Genomic DNA, 20,246 nt, shown 5'->3' on the forward strand with positions numbered 1-20,246 from the left:
CCGCTCTCCTTCTCACTGTGCCTCCTCCTCGGCAGTCCCGCCGTCGACCCCTGGCCCGCTTCCTACCCCTGACCTGGAATGCCCTCCCTCCTCATCTCCGTCAATCACACTCCCCCCCTTCAAAGCCCTCCTGAAAGCTCACCTCCTCCAAGAGGCCTTCCCAGACTGTCCCCCTTTGCCTCAGCTCCCCCTTCACTCCCCATCACCCCGACTCACTCCCTTTGCTCTTCCCCACCCCCGCCCCACAGCACTTGTGTATATACGTATATATCTATAATTCTATTTAAAGTAATGCCTGTTTACTTGTTTTGATGCGTATATCTAATTCTCTTTATAGTGATGCTATTGATGTCTGTCTCCCCCCTTCTAGACTGTAAGCCCATTTTGGGCAGGGATTATTTCTCTTTATTGCTGATTTGTACTTCCAAGCCCTTAGTACAGTGCTCTGCACAGAGCAAGCACTCAATAAATACAATTGAATGAAGGAAGGACCTGAGTTCTAATCCCAGCCCCACCACTTGTCTGGTGTGGGACCTTGGGCAAGGTGCTTCGCTTCTCTCCTCTGACTCCCAGGCCCGTGCGCTTTCCGCTGGGCTACCCTAATTCCGTGCTGCTTGCCCTGAGCAACCGCTGACCAGAGAGCCAGTCCTCCCTGAGCAGGCTGGGCACAGGACTCAGAGCACCACGGAAGAGAGAGACCGAGGCAGGTGCCCGTTGTCAGACCCCGCTCCCTTCCCTTTCATTCATTCATTCAATATCATATTTATTGAGCACTTACTGTGTGCAAAGCACTGTACTAAATGCTTGGCCTTCCCTCTCTCCCCCACTCCTGTCCATCTTCTGTGGCCCGTTCCTGGTGGGTGAGAGCATCTGTACGGACAGATGGGCTTCAGAGAGGCCTGGTAGCCTACGAGCTTGGTCCTGGAGAAGAACCGTATTTTTGTTCTCATGGTGTTTGTAAAGCTCTTACTATGTTCTTGGCACTGTACTAAGCGCTGGGATAGATATAAGCTAATCAGGTTGGTCCCAGTCCCTGTCCCACCTGGAGCTCACAGTTTTAATCCCCATTTTAGAGACAAGTTAACTGAGGCCCAGAGAAGCGTAGCGACTTGCCTAAGGTCACACAGCAGACAAGCGGCAGAGCCGGGATTAGAACCCAGGTCCTTCCGACTCCCAGGTCCAGGCTCGATCCATTAGGCCGGGTTGGGATGGGACTGGATGGGAACAGAGCCCTCTTAGAGCGAAGTCCAGGCCCCCGTGCATAATCTGGTCATTTTAGAGAAGGCGGCCATACCGACGGCTTCCCTGTGGCCGAGTCCTGGGCCTTTGGCTTCGCTCTAAGGGATCCTCCTGCACTCGAGCGGCTCCCCTCTTGGGGTGCCGGGTGCCATCTCGCCTGCTTCCGGGGTCCCCGCGGGGAGAGGCGGGACCGGGGGAGATGGCCGGCCGAGCCCTCCCGCCCCCAGCCCAGCCCGAGGGAGGCCGGACGTTGAGAGTGTGGACACAGACCGTCATTGTGCTCCCTCCGGGGACGGGGGGGGGGGGTCACGGGACCCAAGATGGCAGCCGGCCGAGCCACCCGCCCGGCCTCCGTCCAGCCCTGACTTTCCCCAGGGGGTCGGAGTTGAAGGGCCGAGAGTGCTGCGCCGTCGGGGTACCCGGTAGGGGACGGAAATCCCGGGAGAGAGGCTTGCCGGTTAGATTGGGTGGGGTGAGAGACTGCCCGGGGGCAGCGGGTCGAATCAGATGCCCTCTTCCCACCTGGATGCGACGGGGCCAGGGGTGGCGACAGCCGGGCCGGCGATGGGGAAACCTGGGTCGGGGGCAGGGCGCTCGGCAGTCCGGGTTTCCTGTCTGTTTCCTGGGTTCCCGGACCAAATTTCTCAACCTCTCTGGGCCCGTCAGTGATGGTTTCCTGTCCACGGGCCTGGTAGATGAGGAGCTTAGTGTGTGAGGGAAGGGGATCCAAGTCCCGGCCTGGCCCTCCTCCGCCCTGAAGGCTTCCCACCTTGAACCCCCTCCCCCTGGTGGGATTGTAGGAGCTCTGGGGGAGTGGGGAGGGGACAGTAGATTGGGCTATACTCTCCCTCCCACTCCCTCCTTCTCTAGCTGCTGCACTGAACTCCGGGGAGTCAGACAGTAAACAAAAGAACTAAAGGAGTCTGAGGGGGCAGGGGGAGAGGGGCAGGGAGTCTGGGGGCAGCCAGCACCCGCTGCCAGGATTCTGCCCCCCCTCAGGCCGGGTGTCGGACCCCCCCCTCCCGTCAGGGAGACCCTCTCTGGCCTGCTCTCCCCCTGAGCTGGCACCAGAGCCGTAGAGCTGAATGCTTCTGCTCCAACAGGCGGGACCTGTGGTCTGGAAGAAATCAGGGTGCGGATCTGGAAGAGGTTGGGCAAAACCTCAGATTTAAATATATATATATATGTGTGTGTGTATACATATAAATATATAGATATGGTATTTGTTAATTGCTTACTATGTGCCAGGCACTTCACTAAGCACTGTGAAAAGGACATGCCCTCCTCCTATCCCCTGGGCCTGTTTTTTTGGTTTTTTATGGTATTTGTTATTTGTTAAGTGCCTACCCTGTGCCAAGCGCCGTTCTAAGCAGTGGGGTAGATACAAGGTAATCGGATTGTCCCACGTGGGTCTCACAGTTTTAATCCCCGTTTTACAGATGAGGTAACTGAGGCCGGAGAAGACAAGTGGCTCGTCCGAGGTCACAAAGCAGACAAGTGGCGGAGCCGGGACTAGAACCCACGTCTTCTGACTCCCGAGCCGGTGCTCTTTCCACCAGGTCACGCTGCTTCTCCAAGCAGCGGCTCCCTGTCGCTTTGAGTGTGGGAGATCTCCGGGTAAGGAGGGAGCTTCCCTCTCGGCAAGGAGAAATCGAAACCCCCGAGAGGGACAGAATTGAGACCAGAACCCAGGCGTCCTCTTTCCCCCAGACGCTTGGGCGGGAGTGGGGATCCTGGGAGCATTGAGAAGTAGCACTTCTTAGAGGATAGAGCTCGGGCCTGGGAGTCAGAGGGACCTGGATTCTAATCCCGGCTCCGCCACGTGTCTGCCGTGTGACCCCCGGGCAAGTCACTTCACTTCTCTGGGCCTCAGTTCCCTCATCTGAAAAATGGGGAGCCCCACGTGTGAGCCCCAAGGGGGACAGGGACCGTGTCCGACCTTGTGTCTACCCCAGCGCTTAGAACGGTGGTTGGCGCGTAGTAAGTGCTTAACAAGTACCATAATTATTGTGATTATTGTTGTTATCATCATCACCCGGGTCTCCCCTGCGCTCGTCCCGCCTGCCCAGATGAACCGCTGAGCCCCGGTGCCCGCCCGCCCCGCCCGCTTGGCGCCCGGCCCGGGACGCGGGAGGATGAGCAAGCCGCCCGGGGCGCCGTCGCCGCGGGACCTGGAGCGGAGCCTGCCCGCCGTGGCCTCTCTGGGCACCTCGTTCTCCCAGGGCCAGAGCCGGACCTTCTCGCCGCGCGGCTTATTGCTGCCCGCCCAGAGCAAGGCCATCTCCGCCGTACGCCGCACTTTCTGCCTCTTCGTCACCTTCGACCTGCTCTTCATCTCGCTGCTCTGGATCATCGAGCTGAACGTGAGCCGGGGGACCTGGGGCGGTGGCGGGGACTGGGGGGCTAAGGGGAATCTCGGGGTGGGGGCCCCGAACCGGCTGCGGCGGGGCCTTCCTGCGGGGGCACAGGGGATTGGACAGGTTAACCTCTGGCCTGTAGAGATGTCCACCGAGAGGGCGGCTATCGGTCTGCCTAATAACGATGATAATGATAGTGAAATTTGTTAAGCTCTCCCTCCCCTCCTGCTCTCCCATTCTCATTCTCTCACCCCCCACCCCCACCCCCACTTTTCCATAACTGGGACAAGCCTCACCCCCAAGTGGCCCAGGCAGTAGTCCTTTTATGATATTTGTTAAGGGCTTACCATGTGCCACGCTCTGTTCTAAGCGCTGGGGTAGATGCAAAGTAATCAGGTTGGACACAGTCCACGTCCCCAAATAGGGCTCACCGTCTCAATCCGCATTGTACCGATGAGGTATCTGGGGTCCGGAGAAGTGAAGTGATTGCCCAAGGTCCCACAGCAGACAAGGCGCGGAGCTGGGATTAGAACCCAGGTCCTTCTGACGCCCAGGCCCATGTGCCGCCCAGTAAATCACCCTGATTCCCAGTGTAGAAGTACCCACTTTTCATTCCGAGCCCAGAGGGAAGAAAAGGGCAGGGATTTTAGGGTGCATTGGCGGGGGAGGGATGGGGAAGACAGGCTTCAAAGACCCCTTCGGCGGAGGCCTTTCTCATCCCTGTCGGAGACGCTCGGGTGGGGTCCGAGAGTTGGGCAAGGCTGGGCGCTCCTCGGGGGTGGGAGCACCTCTGGATGGGAGGGAGGTCAGTGGCGGAGGCGAGGAGGGGGACGGGGGGGGTACTCTGCGGGGCGGGAGGAAGCCAGCCCGTCCGGGTGACGGATGGCCCGTCCCCGGGCTCCGCGGCTGATGGATTTCTCCCATTATACCCCAACCCGATCGATGGGCTGGGGACCCGGGGCGCCATCTGACCTCTCCCTTCCGCCCCGCCTTTCCCAGCGGATGGTTTCCAGGGAAGGCGGAGAGGAATGGCCCCCGGTCGGGTCGTCCATTTTCCAGCTCAGCACCCCCCTCTGTCCCCCATGCAGACCACGAGAGCCTTCCCCCGCCCCTCCCAGCTCCTGGGTCCCCCTCAGCTCAGCTACTGACCCCGGTTTGGAGGCAGGGGCTGGTCTCGGGTGGCTGGCTCGTGGCAGCGCGGTTAAGAGTAGACAGGCGGCTGGGTATCTGGGGCCTGGGGACGGGAGAGGGAGGGCTCTGACATAATAATAATAATAATAATAATAATTTCGGCATTTGTTGATAATAATTGTATTTGTTAAGCGCTTACTTTGTGCCAGGCACTCTACTAAGTGCCGGGGTGGATAAAAGCAAATTAAGGTGGACACAGTCCCTGGCCCACGTAGGGCTCACATTCTGAATCCCCAATTTACAGATGAGGGAACTGAGGCCCAGAGAAGTGAAGGGACTTGCCCAAGATCACCCAGCAGACAAATGGTGGAGGCGGGATTAGAAGCCAGGTCCTTCCGACTCCCAGGCCCATGCTCTATCCACTAGACAGTCACTTTAGTTCTCGGTGCCTCAGTTACCACATCTGTGAAATGGAGATTGAGGCTGAGCCTCACTTGGGACAGGGACTGCGTCCAATCTGATTGGCTTGTATCCACCCCAGCGCTTAGTACAATACCTGGCACATAGTAAGCGCTTAACAAATACCATAATTATTATTACTGTTAGACCGTGCTGCTTCCTGGCCACCAACTTTGACCTTCACTGGGAATATTCGGGAAGGGAGTGGCCCATCCTGTCCGGAGATGAGGGTCTCTCTCTCTCTCTCTCTCTCCCTCTCCCTCCGTCTCTCCCTCTCTCCCTCCCTCCTCCGCTGAGCCCAGCCCATGCCAGTGGTGAGCAGCCCCGGGAGAGGGAGGCAGGGCCGGGGCTAGGGTCCAAGATGGACTGGGAGTGAGGGGCAACTTTTGGCCTTGAGACTCCTACCCACTGCCCCATCTTCCTCCTGTCCCCCCACCCCCGTCACCCCCAGACGAACTCAGGGATCGAGAAGAACCTGGAAAATGAAATCATCCGCTACGACTTCAAAACGTCATTCTTCGACATCTTTGTATGTGCCTTGGGTTGGGGAGGGGGCGTGGGGTGGGGCAGAGGAGGAGGAGGGGAGGGGAGGGGAGGACGGCAGCCAGCTTGAATCTGGTGGGGGTTGGAGGGACAGGAATCCTGGAGGGAGTCTCAGCTGGGGGGGCTGGGGGAGGGACCCTTGCTGAGCCTCGGGGCGGAGGGTCTCAACCTTTGGTGGTCTCCGGAGGTGGAGGAGCCATGGGGGGCTGGGAGAGGGGCCGCGGGGGGCAAATCCCTCTCTGGGGATTTGTCCCATCCCAGCTCCTGGCCTTCTTCCGCTTCACCGGGCTGCTGCTGGGGTACGCCATCCTGAGACTCCGCCACTGGTGGGTTATCGCGGTAAGGAGTCCCGCCTGCCTCCCCCGCCCCTCTGCCTCTGCTCCCCCCGTCTCCCTCTTTGCCCCCTCTGCCCCTCCTGCTGCCACCTGTGCCCTTCCCGTCTCCCCGCCGTTCCCTTCCTCCATCTCCTTCCCTGTCCCCCTCCAGCTTCTGGGGTTGTGGGGGGAGTATCTGGGGGTGTCCATCCTGCCGGCCTCTCCCTCTCCAGATCACGACGCTGGTGTCCAGTGCCTTCCTCATCGTCAAGGTCATCCTCTCCAAGGTCAGTGGTCCCGGCGACAAGGGCCCAGCCCCGCTCTGAGCTTTGTGAGACTTCGGGGAGCCCGGGTCTCGTTAGGCTTGGGGCAGGGGAAGGCGAGTAGGGTGACGGGACCCCCAAACCCTGCTGACCCCCCGCCCCCGACTAGACCGAGTCGCCCAGACCGCAGCGGCCGTCCTGGGGGAGAGGGCAGAACCAGGGGTGGGACCGGTGGTGGGCGGGGCCCGAGCAAGTAATTACAGGAGTCGGTCGTATTTATTGAGCATTTACTGTGTGTAGAGCATTGTACTGAGCGCTTAGGAAAGTGCACTATGACAGTATAATGGACACATTCCCTGACCACAACAAGTTGGGAGCAGAAGATAGTTGGAAAGTCAGTCAATAAGTCAATCGTACTTACTGTGCAAGTCCCTGCCCATAATGCTGCTTACAGTCTAGAGTGGGAGACAGACATTAATAGAAATAAATCAGTGACAGACATGGACATAGGTACTGTGGGGCTGGGAGTGGGGAGGAATGAAGGGAGCAAGTCAGGTAGTGGGAGAAGAGAAAAGGAAGAAAGGAAGGAAACAGAAGGGAGCTAAAGCCCAGCAGCTTTCCACATTCCCGTATTTCCGTGGCGATCCTCACTGCACCAGCTTCCCCCAGGGTAGAAACCCAGGCTTCCCTGCCCAGGCCTCCACCCGGCCCCCCTCACTCCGGTTGGGACCCTCTCCCAGCCCAAACCCGCCCCTGGGGAACCCCCTCACCCCCACCACCCATCAGGAAGGTCTTGGGAGGTCTGCCCTCCATCCCTTCTGCTGCAAACTGAGCCCATTTCCGCTCCTGTCACCCCGGGCTGCCTCCGGTGGCTCTTGGGGCAGTGGGTCCCATCCCAGCAGCGCTTGGGTCCAAATTTGTAATTGATTAATTGTATTAATGTCTCTCTCCCCCTCTAGACTGTAAGCTCATTGTGGGCGGGGAATGTGTCCACTTATTGTCATGCTCACCTCTCCTAAATGCTTAGAATAGTGTTCTTCGCACAGTAAGCGCTCGATAAATAGGACCGACGGACTGACTGACGGGCCTCGCGGGCCCCCGGCCACCTCTCTCCCCAGCTGTTCAGCAAAGGGGCTTTCGGCTACCTGCTGCCCATCGTGTCCTTTGTCATCGCCTGGCTGGAGACCTGGTTCCTCGACTTCAAGGTCTTGACGCAGGAGGCGGAGGAAGAGCGATGTGAGCCGGGGGGCCGGAGGGCGGTGGTAGAGGGGGCAACGGAGGCCTCTCCCGGGGCCATCTCGCCAGATCTGCCCCCTCGATTCGTCCCCCCTCCCAGCCCCCAAGTGCTTATGCTCGTATCCGTCCTTGATTCATTTCTGTTAACGCTCGTCTCCCCCTCTAGAGTGTAAGCTCGTTGTGAGCAGGGAACGTTTCTGGTGTTATACTGTCCCAAGCGCTCGGTACAGTGGTCCTCACCCAGCAGGCGCTCAGTAAATACGATCGACTGACTGGCGGACTGAGTGACCGAGCGAGGCGGCGGGCACCAACCGCGGCTTGGTGTTACAGGGTACCTGGCGGCCCAGGCGGCGGCGGCCCGGGGCCCCCTGCTCTTCTCCGGAGCCCTCTCGGAGGGGCATTTCTACTCGCCCCCGGAGTCCTTCGCAGGTGAGCCGGACGGGAGCCGGCGGCTGGACTCGGGGGGACAGAAGGGCCGGGTGGGACTGGTGCTGGATCCCCTCTGAGACCTGGGGTGCCCCCCCTACCCTCCCCTTCGCCCCCAGGATCTGACAATGAAGACGACGAAGACGAAGGCAACGGGAGGAAAAGCTTAACCACTCAGGTACGGGGTGGGGGGCGGGCAGATGTCCCGCCTCGGGCCCTAGAGACCCCAGCCCCCACCCTCTGGGAGAAGATGGAGGGTTGACGGGGCATGGGACAGAGGGGAAAAGGGGGAGGCCCATTTCCCATCCCTATCCCCCCCTCTCCTTACCTGGCCCAGGCGGCAAGCTGGCCAGGGAATCCCGTCAGTCAGTCGATTGTATTTATTGAGCGCTCACTGTGTGCAGAGCACAGTACTAAACGGTCGGGAGAGGACAAGATAACAATATAACACATTCTCTGGTCACAACGAGCTTACAGTCTAGAGGGGGAGACAGACATTAATAGAAATAAATTATAGATATGCTGTGAGGCTCGGCAGGGGGATGAATAAAGGGAGCAAATCAGAGTGACACAAGGGAGTAAGGAAGAGGAAAGGAGGGCTTAGGGAAGCGTCTTGGAGGAGATGTGCCTTCAATAAGGCTTTGAAGTCGGGAAGAGTCTGTCGGAAATGAGGAGGGAAGGCGTTCCGGGAGAGGGGCAGGAGGAGGGCGAGAGGTCAGCGGCTAGATAGGCAAGATCAAAGGACAGAGAGAAGATTAGCACTAGAGCAAAGTGTGTGGCCTGCGTTGTAGTAGGAGGTTATTAAAGCCTTGCAGACAGACACCAACCTTCCCTACCCCGACCTCCTGGACTTGCAACCTCCCATCCTGTTCCCAGGGACACAAGCTCTGTTTTGTCTTGCAACTCCCAGCTCTTGCAACTCTGCCCCATCCTGTCCCCCAGAGCCAGAAAGGGGATCCGTGAGTCAGAGAAGCTGTGACTTGTTCCCCTTAACTTCCCCTCGTCTTCCCCCTCACCTCTTCCATCTCCTGCCTTGTCCCTGATTCACCCTGGGTGGGGGTTGGGGGTTGTCTTGCTAACAGGAGCGCGAGTACGTCCAGCAAGGGAAGGAGGCCATGGAGGTGGTGGATCAGATCCTGGCCCAGGAGGAGAACTGGAAATTCGAGAAGAACAATGTGATTGTCATCACCCAAAGTGGGGAGCATGGGGGGGGGGGGGGGGCTGGGAGAGGGGGGAGGGACGAAGCTTCTCCCCCCTCCTCTTCTCCCCCCTCCTTTCCCTTTTCTCCCACCTTTCCCCCCTTCCCCCCTCCTCTCCCTTTTCCCCTTCTCTGTCTTCCCCTCTCCCTTCCCCCCTTTTCCCCCTCCTCTCCCGACTCCTCCTCTCCTTTCTCCCCACCTCCCCTTTCTCCCAGCCCACCCCTGAATGGAGGGAGAGAGAGAGCAGCCACATCACAGTCCCTCCTCGCCTGGGCCTTGGTGGTCCCGAGCCAGCCCGGCTGCCTTTCCTCCCAGCAGCCGGCCGTCTGGCCTGCCCACCCTGTTCTGGGGGCCGTGGGTGTGTGTGTGTACAGTCGGCCAGGCCTGGGGCTCAGGGTCCCTTTCCGTCCTGCAGGAATATGGGGACACCGTTTATACCATTGAAGTTCCATTCCACGGCAAGACCTTCATCCTGAAGGTGAGAGGCCCAGTGCGGGAGGGGGCTTATGGGGGGGAGGGGGTCCTATTTCCCCCCGACTCCATCCCTCCAGCCGGTCGATGGGTGGGCCGCACCCCAAGGAGCAGGGTCGCCTTCTCCCCAGAGACTCGTCCGGGTCCAGATACGGGACCTCTCTGAGGGTCCCCGGGGGAGGGGAGACCTAAGCGCTGGGCCCCTTCCCCTCTCCGAGATGAGGGAGGCTGCAAATCCCAGCCTCTCCGGGACACCACCCCCCGGCCTCCTCTCCCTTCCGGTCCCCTCCCCGCCTACCCGGCCCCTCTCCCCTCCCAGGCCTTCCTTCAGTGCCCGGCGGAGCTGGTCTACCAAGAGGTCATCCTGCAGCCCGAGAAGATGATCCTCTGGAACAAAACAGTGGCCGCCTGCCAGGTGAGCGGGCACCACCGGTAGGCCGCGGGGGAGCCAAGTCACCCCCGCTAGGGCGGCATCGGCATCGTCCTCATCGACGGCGTGCGCTCGCTGTGTGCCGAGCACTGTACCGAGCGCTCGGGAGGTCCGATACAACGGAGTTGGTAGGCCCGTCCCCTGCCCCCGAGGGAGAAGGGCGGGGGCCCCGGGGAGCCCCAGTTTTGCTGCGTGGAGCATTGGAGAGCATCCATCCTTGCGGTCCCCACTCGCCCCCAGATCCTGCAGCGGGTGGAGGACAACACGCTCGTCTCCTACGACGTGTCGGCGGGCGCCGCCGGCGGGGTCATCTCCCCCAGGTTCGTCCTCCGCCCCGGCCCTCCGCCCCCGCCCCCACCCACCTGGCACGAGAGGGCCGGAGGTGCCCGGCCGGCTGGCCTCTCCCCCATTGGATCGGCGTGGGATCCGCTAGATCACGTCGGGTCCCGTGGGCCGGGGCCCCGGCGGCGAGTCCCCGGGGGAGTGGGGAGGGTGTCCCTCGCCCGATCCCAGGAGGGTCTCCGTTGACTCCGGGACCCACCCCCGTCCCACCTTCTGGATCTCTCCTGTCCATTCTCCCCACCCCCCGGGGTCCCGCTCCACTCCGGCGCAGGGATTTCGTGAACGTGCGGCGCATCGAGCGGCGACGAGACCGCTACCTGTCGTCGGGCATCGCCACCACCCACGCCTCCAAGCCCCCGCTGCACAAATACGTCAGGTGAGGTGGCTGGACCCGGCTTGGTGCCGCTGCCCGGGGGCGGAGCCGGCACGGGCGGCCCGGCCCGGTTCCCCCCAGCCCGTGGGGCAGAAAACGGGCCGGGGGGCGGGGAGGTGGGACGCCGGTCCGACCGGAGGTCCCAGCGTCCGGTCTCCCCCCCGAAACCGTGGCCGAGCCGGGCCCCTCTCGCTGCCCGCTTTCCTCCCGCCGCCCCCAGCCCCCGACCCCACAGCCTCAATGTTCTCTGGCCCCAGCTGAGTCCCACCACCCACCGAGGCCTAATCCCCCTAATCCTCAGCGGCCCAGCTCGGGAGAGTGGAGGAGTCTGGCCAAGGATTAGGGGAACGGGAGGGGGGCAGCGGGAGCCGGTGACCCTGAAGCCGAGGGCAGACCCGCACAGGACCGGGAGGGGCGTCGGGGGGGGCCTGCCGGCCCCCTACCTCCCAGGACCACCGCCCTCTCTCCGCCCGGCCGTCCGAGCCAGCAGCTTTTGCCGGGAGGGGGGTCCAGCACCCCCCAGCTCTGCCGCTCTCCTCCCCTCAGGGGCGAGAACGGCCCGGGAGGCTTTGTCGTGCTGAAGTCATCCGGGAACCCCTCGGTCTGCACCTTCTTCTGGATCCTCAACACTGACCTGAAGGTAATGGGGTAGGGGGGCTACCAAGCGGCCACCCCTCCAAGCAGGAGGGGCGGAGTGCAGCGGGAAGAACCGGGGAGGGGCGGGAGACGGCAGCGTGGCTCAGTGGAAAGAGCACGGGCCTGGGAGTCAGAGCACCTGGGTTCTACACCCAGCCCTGCTGCTTGGCTGCTCTGTGACACCGGGCGAGTCGCTTCACTTCTCTGGGCCTCAGTTACTGCATCCGTAAAACGGGGATTAAGCCCGTGAGCCCCGTGTGGGACACGGACTGTGCCCAACCTGATTATCTTGTTTCCAACTCAGTGCTTAGTGCAGAGCCCGGCAAGAAGGAGCTTGGTTTAATGGCTAGAGTACGGGCCTGGGAGTCGGAGGACCCGGCTTCGCCACAGGCCTGCAGTGTGACCTTGGGCAAGTCATTTCACTTCTCTGGGCCTCGGTTACCTCATCTGGAAAATGGGGATGAGAGTGTGAACCCCTTGTGGGACAGGGACTGTGTCGAACCTGATCAATTTATATGTTCCCCAGTGCTTAAAATAGTGCTCGGCACATAGTGAGCGCTTATCGAGTACCATTATTATTTATCATAAACAATAGGGTCAAAGTAGGTTTTACCCGTTTAGTCTTGGGCTACCACTGCCATCCAGGCCTGGGGCTGCTCCCAGGACGCTATCCCAACCCCCACCCAGAGCAGGGAGCGGGGGGGCAGAGAGAGCTGGGGCGGGGCAATTTTGAGGTTACCCTTTCCAGCCCGCTGACTTCCTCCCCCCTTCCCCCCTCCGCCCAGGGCCGCCTGCCCCGCTATCTCATCCACCAGAGCCTGGCGGCCACCATGTTTGAATTCGCCTTCCACCTGCGGCAGCGTGTGAGCGAGATGTGTGCCCGGGCGTAGCCAGCCCCTCCTCGCCCCTGCGGGTGCTCTTTCCTCGCCCCTCGGCCGCCCGGGGACCCCCCTCCTCCGCCCCCCTCGGGTCCGTGTGGGCACCGTGACCTCCCCCCACCCAAGCAGAGACTTGGCCCTCCGACCCTGAACTGGAGCCCAGCGCCCGCACGGTGTTGATTTGGGGTTCCCAGTGCCGTACGGTTCTCGGGGGCGGGGCGGGGCGCACGAAACCCCTAACCCAGAGTGCGTGGGGGACGGGGCTCGGTACCGGGCCCCCACCCCCACCCCTGCAACCAGCAAATTTTTTACAGTGATTATTTAAAGAGGCAGGGACCTTTTTCCACGGACACGGGGAGGGTTCCCGGTGCACTCTGTAACCCAACCTGATTAAAACTCTGCGCCTTATGGGGCCGGCGGCTCTCCTGCCTCCCGGCCAGCGTCCCGGCGTCGTGGGGGGTGAGGGGGGTGGGGGGCAGGCCCGCCCCCTCCCGAGTTTTCCCTCCCTGCCCTCCCCCTCCCCTGCAGCTGTGAGCCTTAGTTCTGGGAACTGTGACCACGTTTCCTGGCGGCGGCACCGGAAAAGGTATCCGGTGACCCCGGGGGAGCGGGGCGGGGAACGTCCGAGAGTCCAGATCCCAAAGCGCCCTCGTTCCCGTGCCTGGGAGACGTGGAAGGACGGACTAGGGGGGTGGGAGGTGGGGTGAACCGCCCCATTCCCCGGTCCCCTCCCGCGGTCCCTCTGTCCCAATTCTCTCCGGGGGCTCTGCCAAGGCCCCCCCCGCTCCCCAGCACCCCCTACTGGCCGTGCATGCGGTGGCCCTGCCCTACCCCCCCAGCGGCCTGGCGTCCTGTTGTGGGACTTACACACGGTCCCCGCTGGGAGGGCTGGACCCCGGCCGGCTGCCTACCCGTCGCCGGCCCGCCCTTGGGCCAGTGCCGGGGTCGGTGCCCCCCCCGCCAGGCCCGGATACGTGACTGAGCGAGGAGGGGGAGGAGGTGGCTGCCCCCGGTCCCAACGTCCGCCTCTTGCTCCGAGCCCGAGGGAGGGCCGGGCCGGGGGGGGGGACCGGCTGAGGGGCAGGGGCGAGGAGTACCGGCCTCCTCTCTCTGCCCTCCGGAGCCCAGGCGGGGGTGTGGCTGCCGTCCCCCAACCGCCGACACTTGTGGCTGTATCCACTTCCGGGGTGGGATGCGGCCAGGGTGCCAACGCCCAAACAGGGGCTGGAAGCCGAGCTCCTGGGCACCGGGCCTTCCCCCGTCCTCCCCCGCTCCCCGCGGCCCCCGGTGCTGGCACACCGTGGAGCAACAGCTGCCGCCCCTCACTTGGCTGCCGGGCAGGGAGAGCGCCAGGGAAAGGTTGTCCGTGCCCGCGGAGGCCAGACTGGGATTAACCTGCCCTGAGGGCAGAGGACGGGCATCGTTCCACCCTCCGCTGCTCGGGGCATCGCTGAGCTAGGGTGAGGTCCCTCCAGTCTGCCCCAGGCGGGGGGCAAACCTGCCCTTCCCTCTTGGCTCCACCATGGGCATGGCACCTGGGTCCGTGCAGGGGGTCGGGGAGGAGGGGTGGCCCTGGCTGCCAGAAGAGGTGTCAGAGAGTGGAAAAAAGCCGGTCCAGGGAATGACCATTTCAGACTTTGTTTATAAACATGATTGCCGGTTGGACGGGGCGTGGGAGGAAGCTGGGCCACAATGGGCACAATGGGGCTAATGCCTGAGATGGCAGAAAGTGGGCATGGGCCCAACTAAGATGGTGCCTGCCAGGGGGTGGTGGGGAGAGGACAGTGAACCACGGGAGATATTACGTTCCGTCTTGGCAAAGCCCCGATTCCGGACCCCACCCCACCGCCTGGGGTCCAACACTGGGTTAGCCTCCTTCCCACCCCCATCTGTCTGGAGAGGAGATGGGGGGGGGGGGAAGTCCGAGCCCCCAGTCTTCCCCACCCTCCCCCCACCTCATGAGTCCCAGCAGCCGATATAGGGTCTGACGCCAACAGGCCCCAAAATAGACCTTGCCACGGGGGACGGAGGGAGGGAAGGAGTGACTGGGCTAAGGGGGCTGGCGGGGGCGACTATTTAAAGGGGGCTGGTAGGGCGAGGGCAAAGAGACGGACGGGCGGATAGAGAAGGGCGGCCGGCTGGACGGTCGGAGGAGCGGGAGAGCGGGCATGGCCGGGCTGGAGCTGAGCTGCCAGGTGTCGGAGGAGAATCCAGGACGCGGGGAGGCCTTCTGGGCCCAGTGGCAGGATCTGAGCCTGACGACGCGCCCGGAAGAAGGGTGAGCAGGGTCCCCCGTCCTCGGGACACACCGCCCCTGAACCCCCTCTTGGCCCATAACCTCCCCATGCCCCCCCCCCCCCCCCCCAACTTATCCTCCTTTGCGGGGCATGGTTCTCACCCAAGTTTTCCCACTGGGGAGGTAGACGCCACAACCGTGGCTCATGGAGGGAGAGGTGGGAAGACTGGGGGGGGTTGCCCCCACCCCGGCCCGGGGGCCTGAAGCCTCTCTCTTTCTCTCTCTGTCTCCCCCTTCATCCCCCTCTCCTGCCACACACCCACACAACCTGCCACCCAGGTGCTCTCTGCACGAGGAGGATGCCCAGCGGAGGGAGACGTACCACCGGCAGGGCCAATGCCAAGTGCTGGAGCAGCGGGCACCTTGGATGGTGATGCGGCTGGGCCTCTTGGGCCAGGGGCTGCAGGAGTACCAGCTGCCCTACGTGCGGGTTCTGCCCTTGCCCATCTTCAAGCCCGCTCACCTCGGGGGCAAGGAGACACGCGAGGAGACCCCGACGCCGGTCCGGGGGTTGCTGGCTTTGGAGACGGCGTTGGGCGGGCACTGCCCGGACCGCCGCGAGATGGCGGAGATCACCAAGGAGCTGCCCCCGGTGGTGCCCGCCAGCCGGCCCGGCTTCACCAAGCCCGGCGCCCCGCACCGCTCCCTGTCCCGCTCCATGTCCCAGGAGGCCCAGAGGGGCTGAGCCCAGAGAGGCGCCCCGCTGCCGCCGCGCCCGGGTGAAGAGGGCCTCGTCCTGCCCACCCTGGCCGTGGCGGGGCCCGGGGCCGACTTCGAGGAGGTCTGTCGCGAAGCTTTGTAGTTTGGTCAGACACGGGGGCTGGGCACCTGGGGGCTCCGGTGCCCGCAGAGAGACGGACGGAGACAGAGGGATGGGGGCCGGGAGCCGGGGCGGGGGCGGGGGCCGGGAGCGGCCCTCCCGAGACCTCCGAAGGGGCTGGAGGAGCCGGGGATGCGATGTGGGAGGGGGGGATGTGTCTGGCGGAGCCCTGGGGCCGGGGGAGGTGGTGGGTACTAGACGAGGGACCTCGCTGCCCCCCACTCACTGTGTTAGTCCTGCAAATAAACCGCTCAACCCAGCCCGCCGGCTCCTGTCTTCCTCCTCTTCGAGGGCCCAGCCTGGTAAACAGCTCCCAGCCCTGCCAGGGTCTAAATATAGAACTGACAAGGGCCGGCCGCACAGGGCAGGGGCTCAGGGCGAGGAGCGAAAGGGCTCCCGGCTCCCCGTAGTCCCCGAGCTGGCGCTGGCCACCCACAGACCGGCCGCCTGGCATCGGTGATGCACGGCGGGGCCCGGGGGCCGGTTGGCACTGGGGCCAAGACCCTCCTGGGCTGCTGCAAGGACGCAGAGAGGACAGAGCCGGTGCCCGAGAGGCTGGCACCCGGCTCGGCGCCAACCAGACCGGGTTTTATGCCCAGTAGTGGGGAGGGTCGCGGGACTGACCGGTACTCTCTTCTCCAAAGGAGCCAGACTGCAGAGACGGCACCCTCTGACCCTCCCTCCCTCCCTCCTAAGAGACCCAGGCTGCAAGACCGCACCCCCGACCCTCTCCGCTCCTCCAAAGAGATTCAGAGGAGACAGACCGCATCTCCTAACCCTCCTTACTCCCTCCAAAGAGACTCAGAGGAGCCAGAATGCAAAGACCCTACCCCCTGACCCTCTCCACCACCTCCAAAAAGACCCAGAAGGACCGGGATGCAGAGACTCCCACCCCCTTGCCCTCTCCCCCTCTTCCAAAGAGACCCAGAGGGGCCAGGCTTTAGAGAGCCCCCCCCCCCCCGGAAACCGCCCCAGTGCCCTCCAACGAGCCCCAGGGGGCCTGTCGTACCCCTGGACCGGTTCTCCCGGGGTCTCCCGTGGGCCCCAGCCAACTGGTGGGGAAAGCGGACCAGCTGGCCTCCCCTGGCCGCGCCGGCCCCTCCTCGCTGGACTTGGCAGCTGGGCCGAAGACGGGGGACACATCTGTCCAGATGTCCCGGACTGAGCGGCTGGAGGGGGTGGGGGGCGGGGAGTAGCGGATGGAGCCCCTGGCAACCGGATCCCGGCACCATGGAAACTTCTCTGTCGCCGCAGGCTGTTGCCTAATCCAGGTCTTGAGATAGTCTTTTTATTCCACTTATCCTTGTCCCCGCACACTCCCCCCGCTCCCTGGTAAATTTATCTCCCAGAGCCCCCTCCCCTCAAATTACACCAAACCCCCCTTACGGCCCCGTGCACTGCCCTCCCCACTCCTGGCCTGGCCCTGTCTTCCTCCATCAGTCCCCTTCCAGACCCTGCTGCTGGGGTCTTATTATTATTATCATCACTATTAATAATAACAATAGTTATACTGTTATTATTGTGAAGTGCTTACCTGGACACCGTCTCGTGGCTCTTTGAGATTAACCATCTGAGGGACTGCGGCAACCACGGGCTAACTGGCCTCTGGCCACTGCCAGGGAGGCATGGGGACTACCACAGTCCCCCGCACACGGTTGGTACTCAATAAATACCACGGATTGATTGACGAGTGGAGGACAGGCAGTCAAGAGAGCCGGGTTCTAATCCCACTGGTTTGCTCCGTGACCTTGGTTGTGCTCAACCATTTCTTTTTTTTCCTTTGTTTTTTTAATGGTGTTTGTTAAGCGCTTACCCCTGTGCCAGGCACTGTGCTAAGTGCTGGGTTAGATACAGGCTAATCAGGTTAGACAGAGTCCATGGCCCGTGTGGAGCTTGCAGTCTTAATCTCTATTTTACAGATGAGGTAACTGAGGCACAGGGAAGTTGAGTGACTTGCCCAGGGTCACATAAGAGACAAGTGGTGGGGTCAGGATTAGAACCCAGGTCCTTCTGACTCCCAGGCCCGGGCTCGGGGCACTCTGTTTGCTGGGGTAGATACACTATATGGAGATGTGATATAGTCCCTTTCCACATGGGGCTCATGAGAAGCAGCATTGAGTAGTGGATAGAGCATGGGTTCTAATCCCCGCTCCGCCACTTGTCTGCTGTGTGACCTTGGGCAAGTCACTTCACTTCTCTGTGCCCCAGTTACCTCGTCTGTAAAAGAGGGATTGAGACCGTGAGCCCCACATGGGACTGTGTCCAACTCTACTCACTTATATCCACCCCAGCACTTAGTACAGTGCCTGACACATGGTAAGCACTCAGCAAATACCATAATTTTATTATGATTAAAGAGGAGGGAGAATGGGTATTTAATCCCTATTTTACAGATGAAGAAACTGAGGCCCAGAGGAGTTAAGTGACTTAGACACCCCAAACCTGTGCTTGTCGCCTCCGAGCCTGGTCCACTTCCCTCTCTGTCCTGGGTAACTGAAGTAGAGCACCGAAGTAGAGCATCGTGGCCAGGCCGAGCCCTCGGGCAGCCGAGCACCACAGCCAGAGGGCCGGTGAAGAGGACGCCGGGGTTCGCCCTGAGCAACGGCTCGTCACAAGCCATTTCGGAGGCGGGAAGTCGCCACCGAGGCTCCTGGAAGTAGAGTAGCAGTCAGCGAGTCAGTCAGCCGTATTTATTGAGCCACTTACTGTGCGCAGAGCACTGTTCTATGCGCTTGGGAGAGTACGATATAACAGACACAGTCCCAGCCCAGACTGAGCTTACGGTCTAGAGGGGACACAGACGTTAGTATAAATAAATCAGTGACAGATACGGACGTAAGTGCCGCGGGGCCGGGAGGGGGAGATGAATAAAGGGGGCAAGTCGGGGCGACGCAGAAGGGAGTGGGAGAAGAGGAAAGGGGGGCTTAGTCAGGGAAGGCCTCTTGGAGGAGATGGGCCTTCAATAAGACATGGGTTCGATAAGTAATAAGCCTTCAATAAGCGTTCATGCCTTCATAAGCAAACCAATGGGATTAGAACCCGGCTCTCCTGCCTGCCAGTCCTACACTGTCAATCAATTAGGACTTGGGTTCTAATTCAGGCCCTGCCACTTGTCTGCTGTGTGACCTGGAGCAAGTCGCTTCACTTCTCTGGGCTTCGGTTACCTCATCTGTAAAATGGGAATTAAGACTGTGAGCCCCCTGTGGGGCAGGGACTGTGTCCCACCCAATTTGCTAGTACACGGGCTTGGGAGTCAGAGGTCATGGGTTCGAATCCCTGGTCTGCCACTTGTCAGCTGTGTGACTGTGGGCAAGTCACTTAACTTCTCTGCGCCTCAGTTCCCTCATCTGTAAAATGGGGATTCAGACTGTGAGCCTCACGTGGGACATCCTGATTACCCTGTATCTCCCCCAGCGCTTAGAACAGTGCTCTGCACATAGTAAGCGCTTAACAAATACCAACACTACCTACCCCAGCGCTTAGTACAGTGCCTGGCACATAGTAAGCGCTTAACAAAGACCACAGTTATTATTGTTTCGAAGGGGGGGTGGGAGTCACTGTCTGTCAGATGTGAGGAGGGAGAGGGGAGGATGTGGGCGAGAGGTCGACGGCGAGGTAGACGAGATGGAGGTACAGCGAGAAGGTTGGCATGAAAGGGGGAAAAGCGCTGAACCCCAGGATGGGGAATGTTGGCGGCGAGCCCTAAAGCCACTTCTGAGGAATCTTTGCTCGACGTAGAGGGAAGTGGGAAGCCAAGGGCGGTTTTTGAGGAGCGGAGAGATGTGTTCTGACTTTGGAGCAGAGAAAGACTGAAAGCAAGGAGACCGGGGAGGAAGATGATACTGTTAATCTGATGTGATTTGACAAGAATTTGAACTTGAATGGTCACAGCTTGGGTGGGGAGGGATGGGAAGAAGCAGAGTGAAGAGTAAGTTGGGAAAGTTGGGAAACTCCTGGGGGGCAGGGAACACGTCTACCAACTCTTATTTTGTACTCTCCCCAGCTCTTAAGTACAGTGCTCACAGTAAGCGCTCAATAAATACGGTTGATTGTCGGATTGATTGGAAGGAAGTGACGATGACTGGTAATATGGGCGGGGGGGGGGGGTCCCTTCAAGATAGTAAACTCACTGCAGGCAGGGAATGTGTCTATTAAATGTACTTTCCCAAGCGCTTAGTACAGTGCTCTGCACACAGTAAGTGCTCAATAAATACGTTTGAATGAGTTAAAGTGAATGAAAGTTGTCGATTGAGATGGGAATGTTTGGAGGAAAAGTGAGTTTTGGAGGAAAGACAGGTAGTTCAATCTTAGATCAGTTTAGTTTGAAATGCTGGAAATACTTCTATTAACTCTTGATTTACACTTTTCCCAAGCACTTAATCCAGTGCTCTGCACACAGTAAGCACTCAAGAAATACCACTGATCGACTGATTGATTGGAAGGGCATTCAGGGAATGTCCTGGAGGCAAGGGAGACACAGAATTGGAGATGCTTGAGAGGTCGGAGACGAAGAGTTCGATTTGGGAGTCATCCGCTTGAAGTTGACGACTGGAGTTATGGGAGTAGAGATGTTCCCTGAGAGCATTAGGATAGAGCAAGAAGAGGAGGCGAGCCGGAGCAGAGTCTCAGTTGGAGGGGAGAGGCAGAAGAGGAACCAGCAAAGGGAACCCAGAGGGGACATCAGTCAATCGATCGATCAATGGTATTTAGTTGGGGAAGAGAGGTTAGTTCCATGTCAGCCAAACTGAAGCCTGAGAGCGTCTTTAAAAAGGAACAGTCATCAGAGGTCAAGGCCGACAAGAGGGCGAGGAGGCATAGAACACAGTACGGCTC

General features: G+C 60.8%; 2 protein-coding genes across 3 annotated transcripts; both read left to right on the forward strand.

The window, feature by feature from the left end:
* Window positions 1–2,750: 2,750 nt before the first annotated feature.
* On the forward strand, window positions 2,751–12,718 carry STARD3 (StAR related lipid transfer domain containing 3). 2 transcript variants are annotated; one of them, XM_029075200.1, is made up of 15 exons: window positions 2,751–2,856; window positions 3,309–3,602; window positions 5,638–5,715; window positions 5,991–6,068; window positions 6,277–6,330; window positions 7,425–7,542; window positions 7,873–7,971; window positions 8,088–8,146; window positions 9,051–9,143; window positions 9,583–9,645; window positions 9,958–10,053; window positions 10,309–10,388; window positions 10,682–10,786; window positions 11,330–11,423; window positions 12,205–12,718. In XM_029075200.1, exons 2-15 carry the CDS (start codon window positions 3,375–3,377, stop codon window positions 12,307–12,309), a joined length of 1,350 nt encoding a protein of 449 aa, XP_028931033.1. In that variant the 5' UTR covers window positions 2,751–2,856; window positions 3,309–3,374; the 3' UTR covers window positions 12,310–12,718. The 2 variants fall into 2 exon arrangements, with proteins under 2 accessions (XP_028931033.1, XP_028931035.1); XM_029075202.1 differs by lacking the exon at window positions 10,309–10,388 and having other exon boundaries at window positions 12,205–12,292.
* A 1,667-nt stretch (window positions 12,719–14,385) lies between these two features.
* Window positions 14,386–15,673, forward strand: LOC100084089 (titin-cap). Its single transcript, XM_029075206.2, has 2 exons — window positions 14,386–14,575; window positions 14,873–15,673. Exons 1-2 carry the CDS (start codon window positions 14,466–14,468, stop codon window positions 15,276–15,278), a joined length of 516 nt encoding a protein of 171 aa, XP_028931039.1. The 5' UTR covers window positions 14,386–14,465; the 3' UTR covers window positions 15,279–15,673.
* The last annotated feature ends 4,573 nt before the right edge of the window (window positions 15,674–20,246 follow it).

The sequence above is a fragment of the Ornithorhynchus anatinus genome, chromosome 11 (genome assembly GCF_004115215.2).
Source record: "Ornithorhynchus anatinus isolate Pmale09 chromosome 11, mOrnAna1.pri.v4, whole genome shotgun sequence".
In the NCBI taxonomy this organism is placed as follows: Eukaryota; Metazoa; Chordata; class Mammalia; order Monotremata; family Ornithorhynchidae; genus Ornithorhynchus; species Ornithorhynchus anatinus.

Coding starts and splice junctions, on each gene's coding strand:
- STARD3 (XM_029075200.1), top strand. CDS start 3,375: ATGAGCAAGCCGCCCGGGGCGCCGTCGCCGCGGGACCTGGAGCGGAGC. Junction 7,543..7,872: donor GGAGGCGGAGGAAGAGCGAT/GTGAGCCGGGGG, acceptor TTGGTGTTACAG/GGTACCTGGCGGCCCAGGCG. Junction 10,054..10,308: donor AAACAGTGGCCGCCTGCCAG/GTGAGCGGGCAC, acceptor ACTCGCCCCCAG/ATCCTGCAGCGGGTGGAGGA.
- LOC100084089 (XM_029075206.2), top strand. CDS start 14,466: ATGGCCGGGCTGGAGCTGAGCTGCCAGGTGTCGGAGGAGAATCCAGGA. Junction 14,576..14,872: donor ACGACGCGCCCGGAAGAAGG/GTGAGCAGGGTC, acceptor CCTGCCACCCAG/GTGCTCTCTGCACGAGGAGG.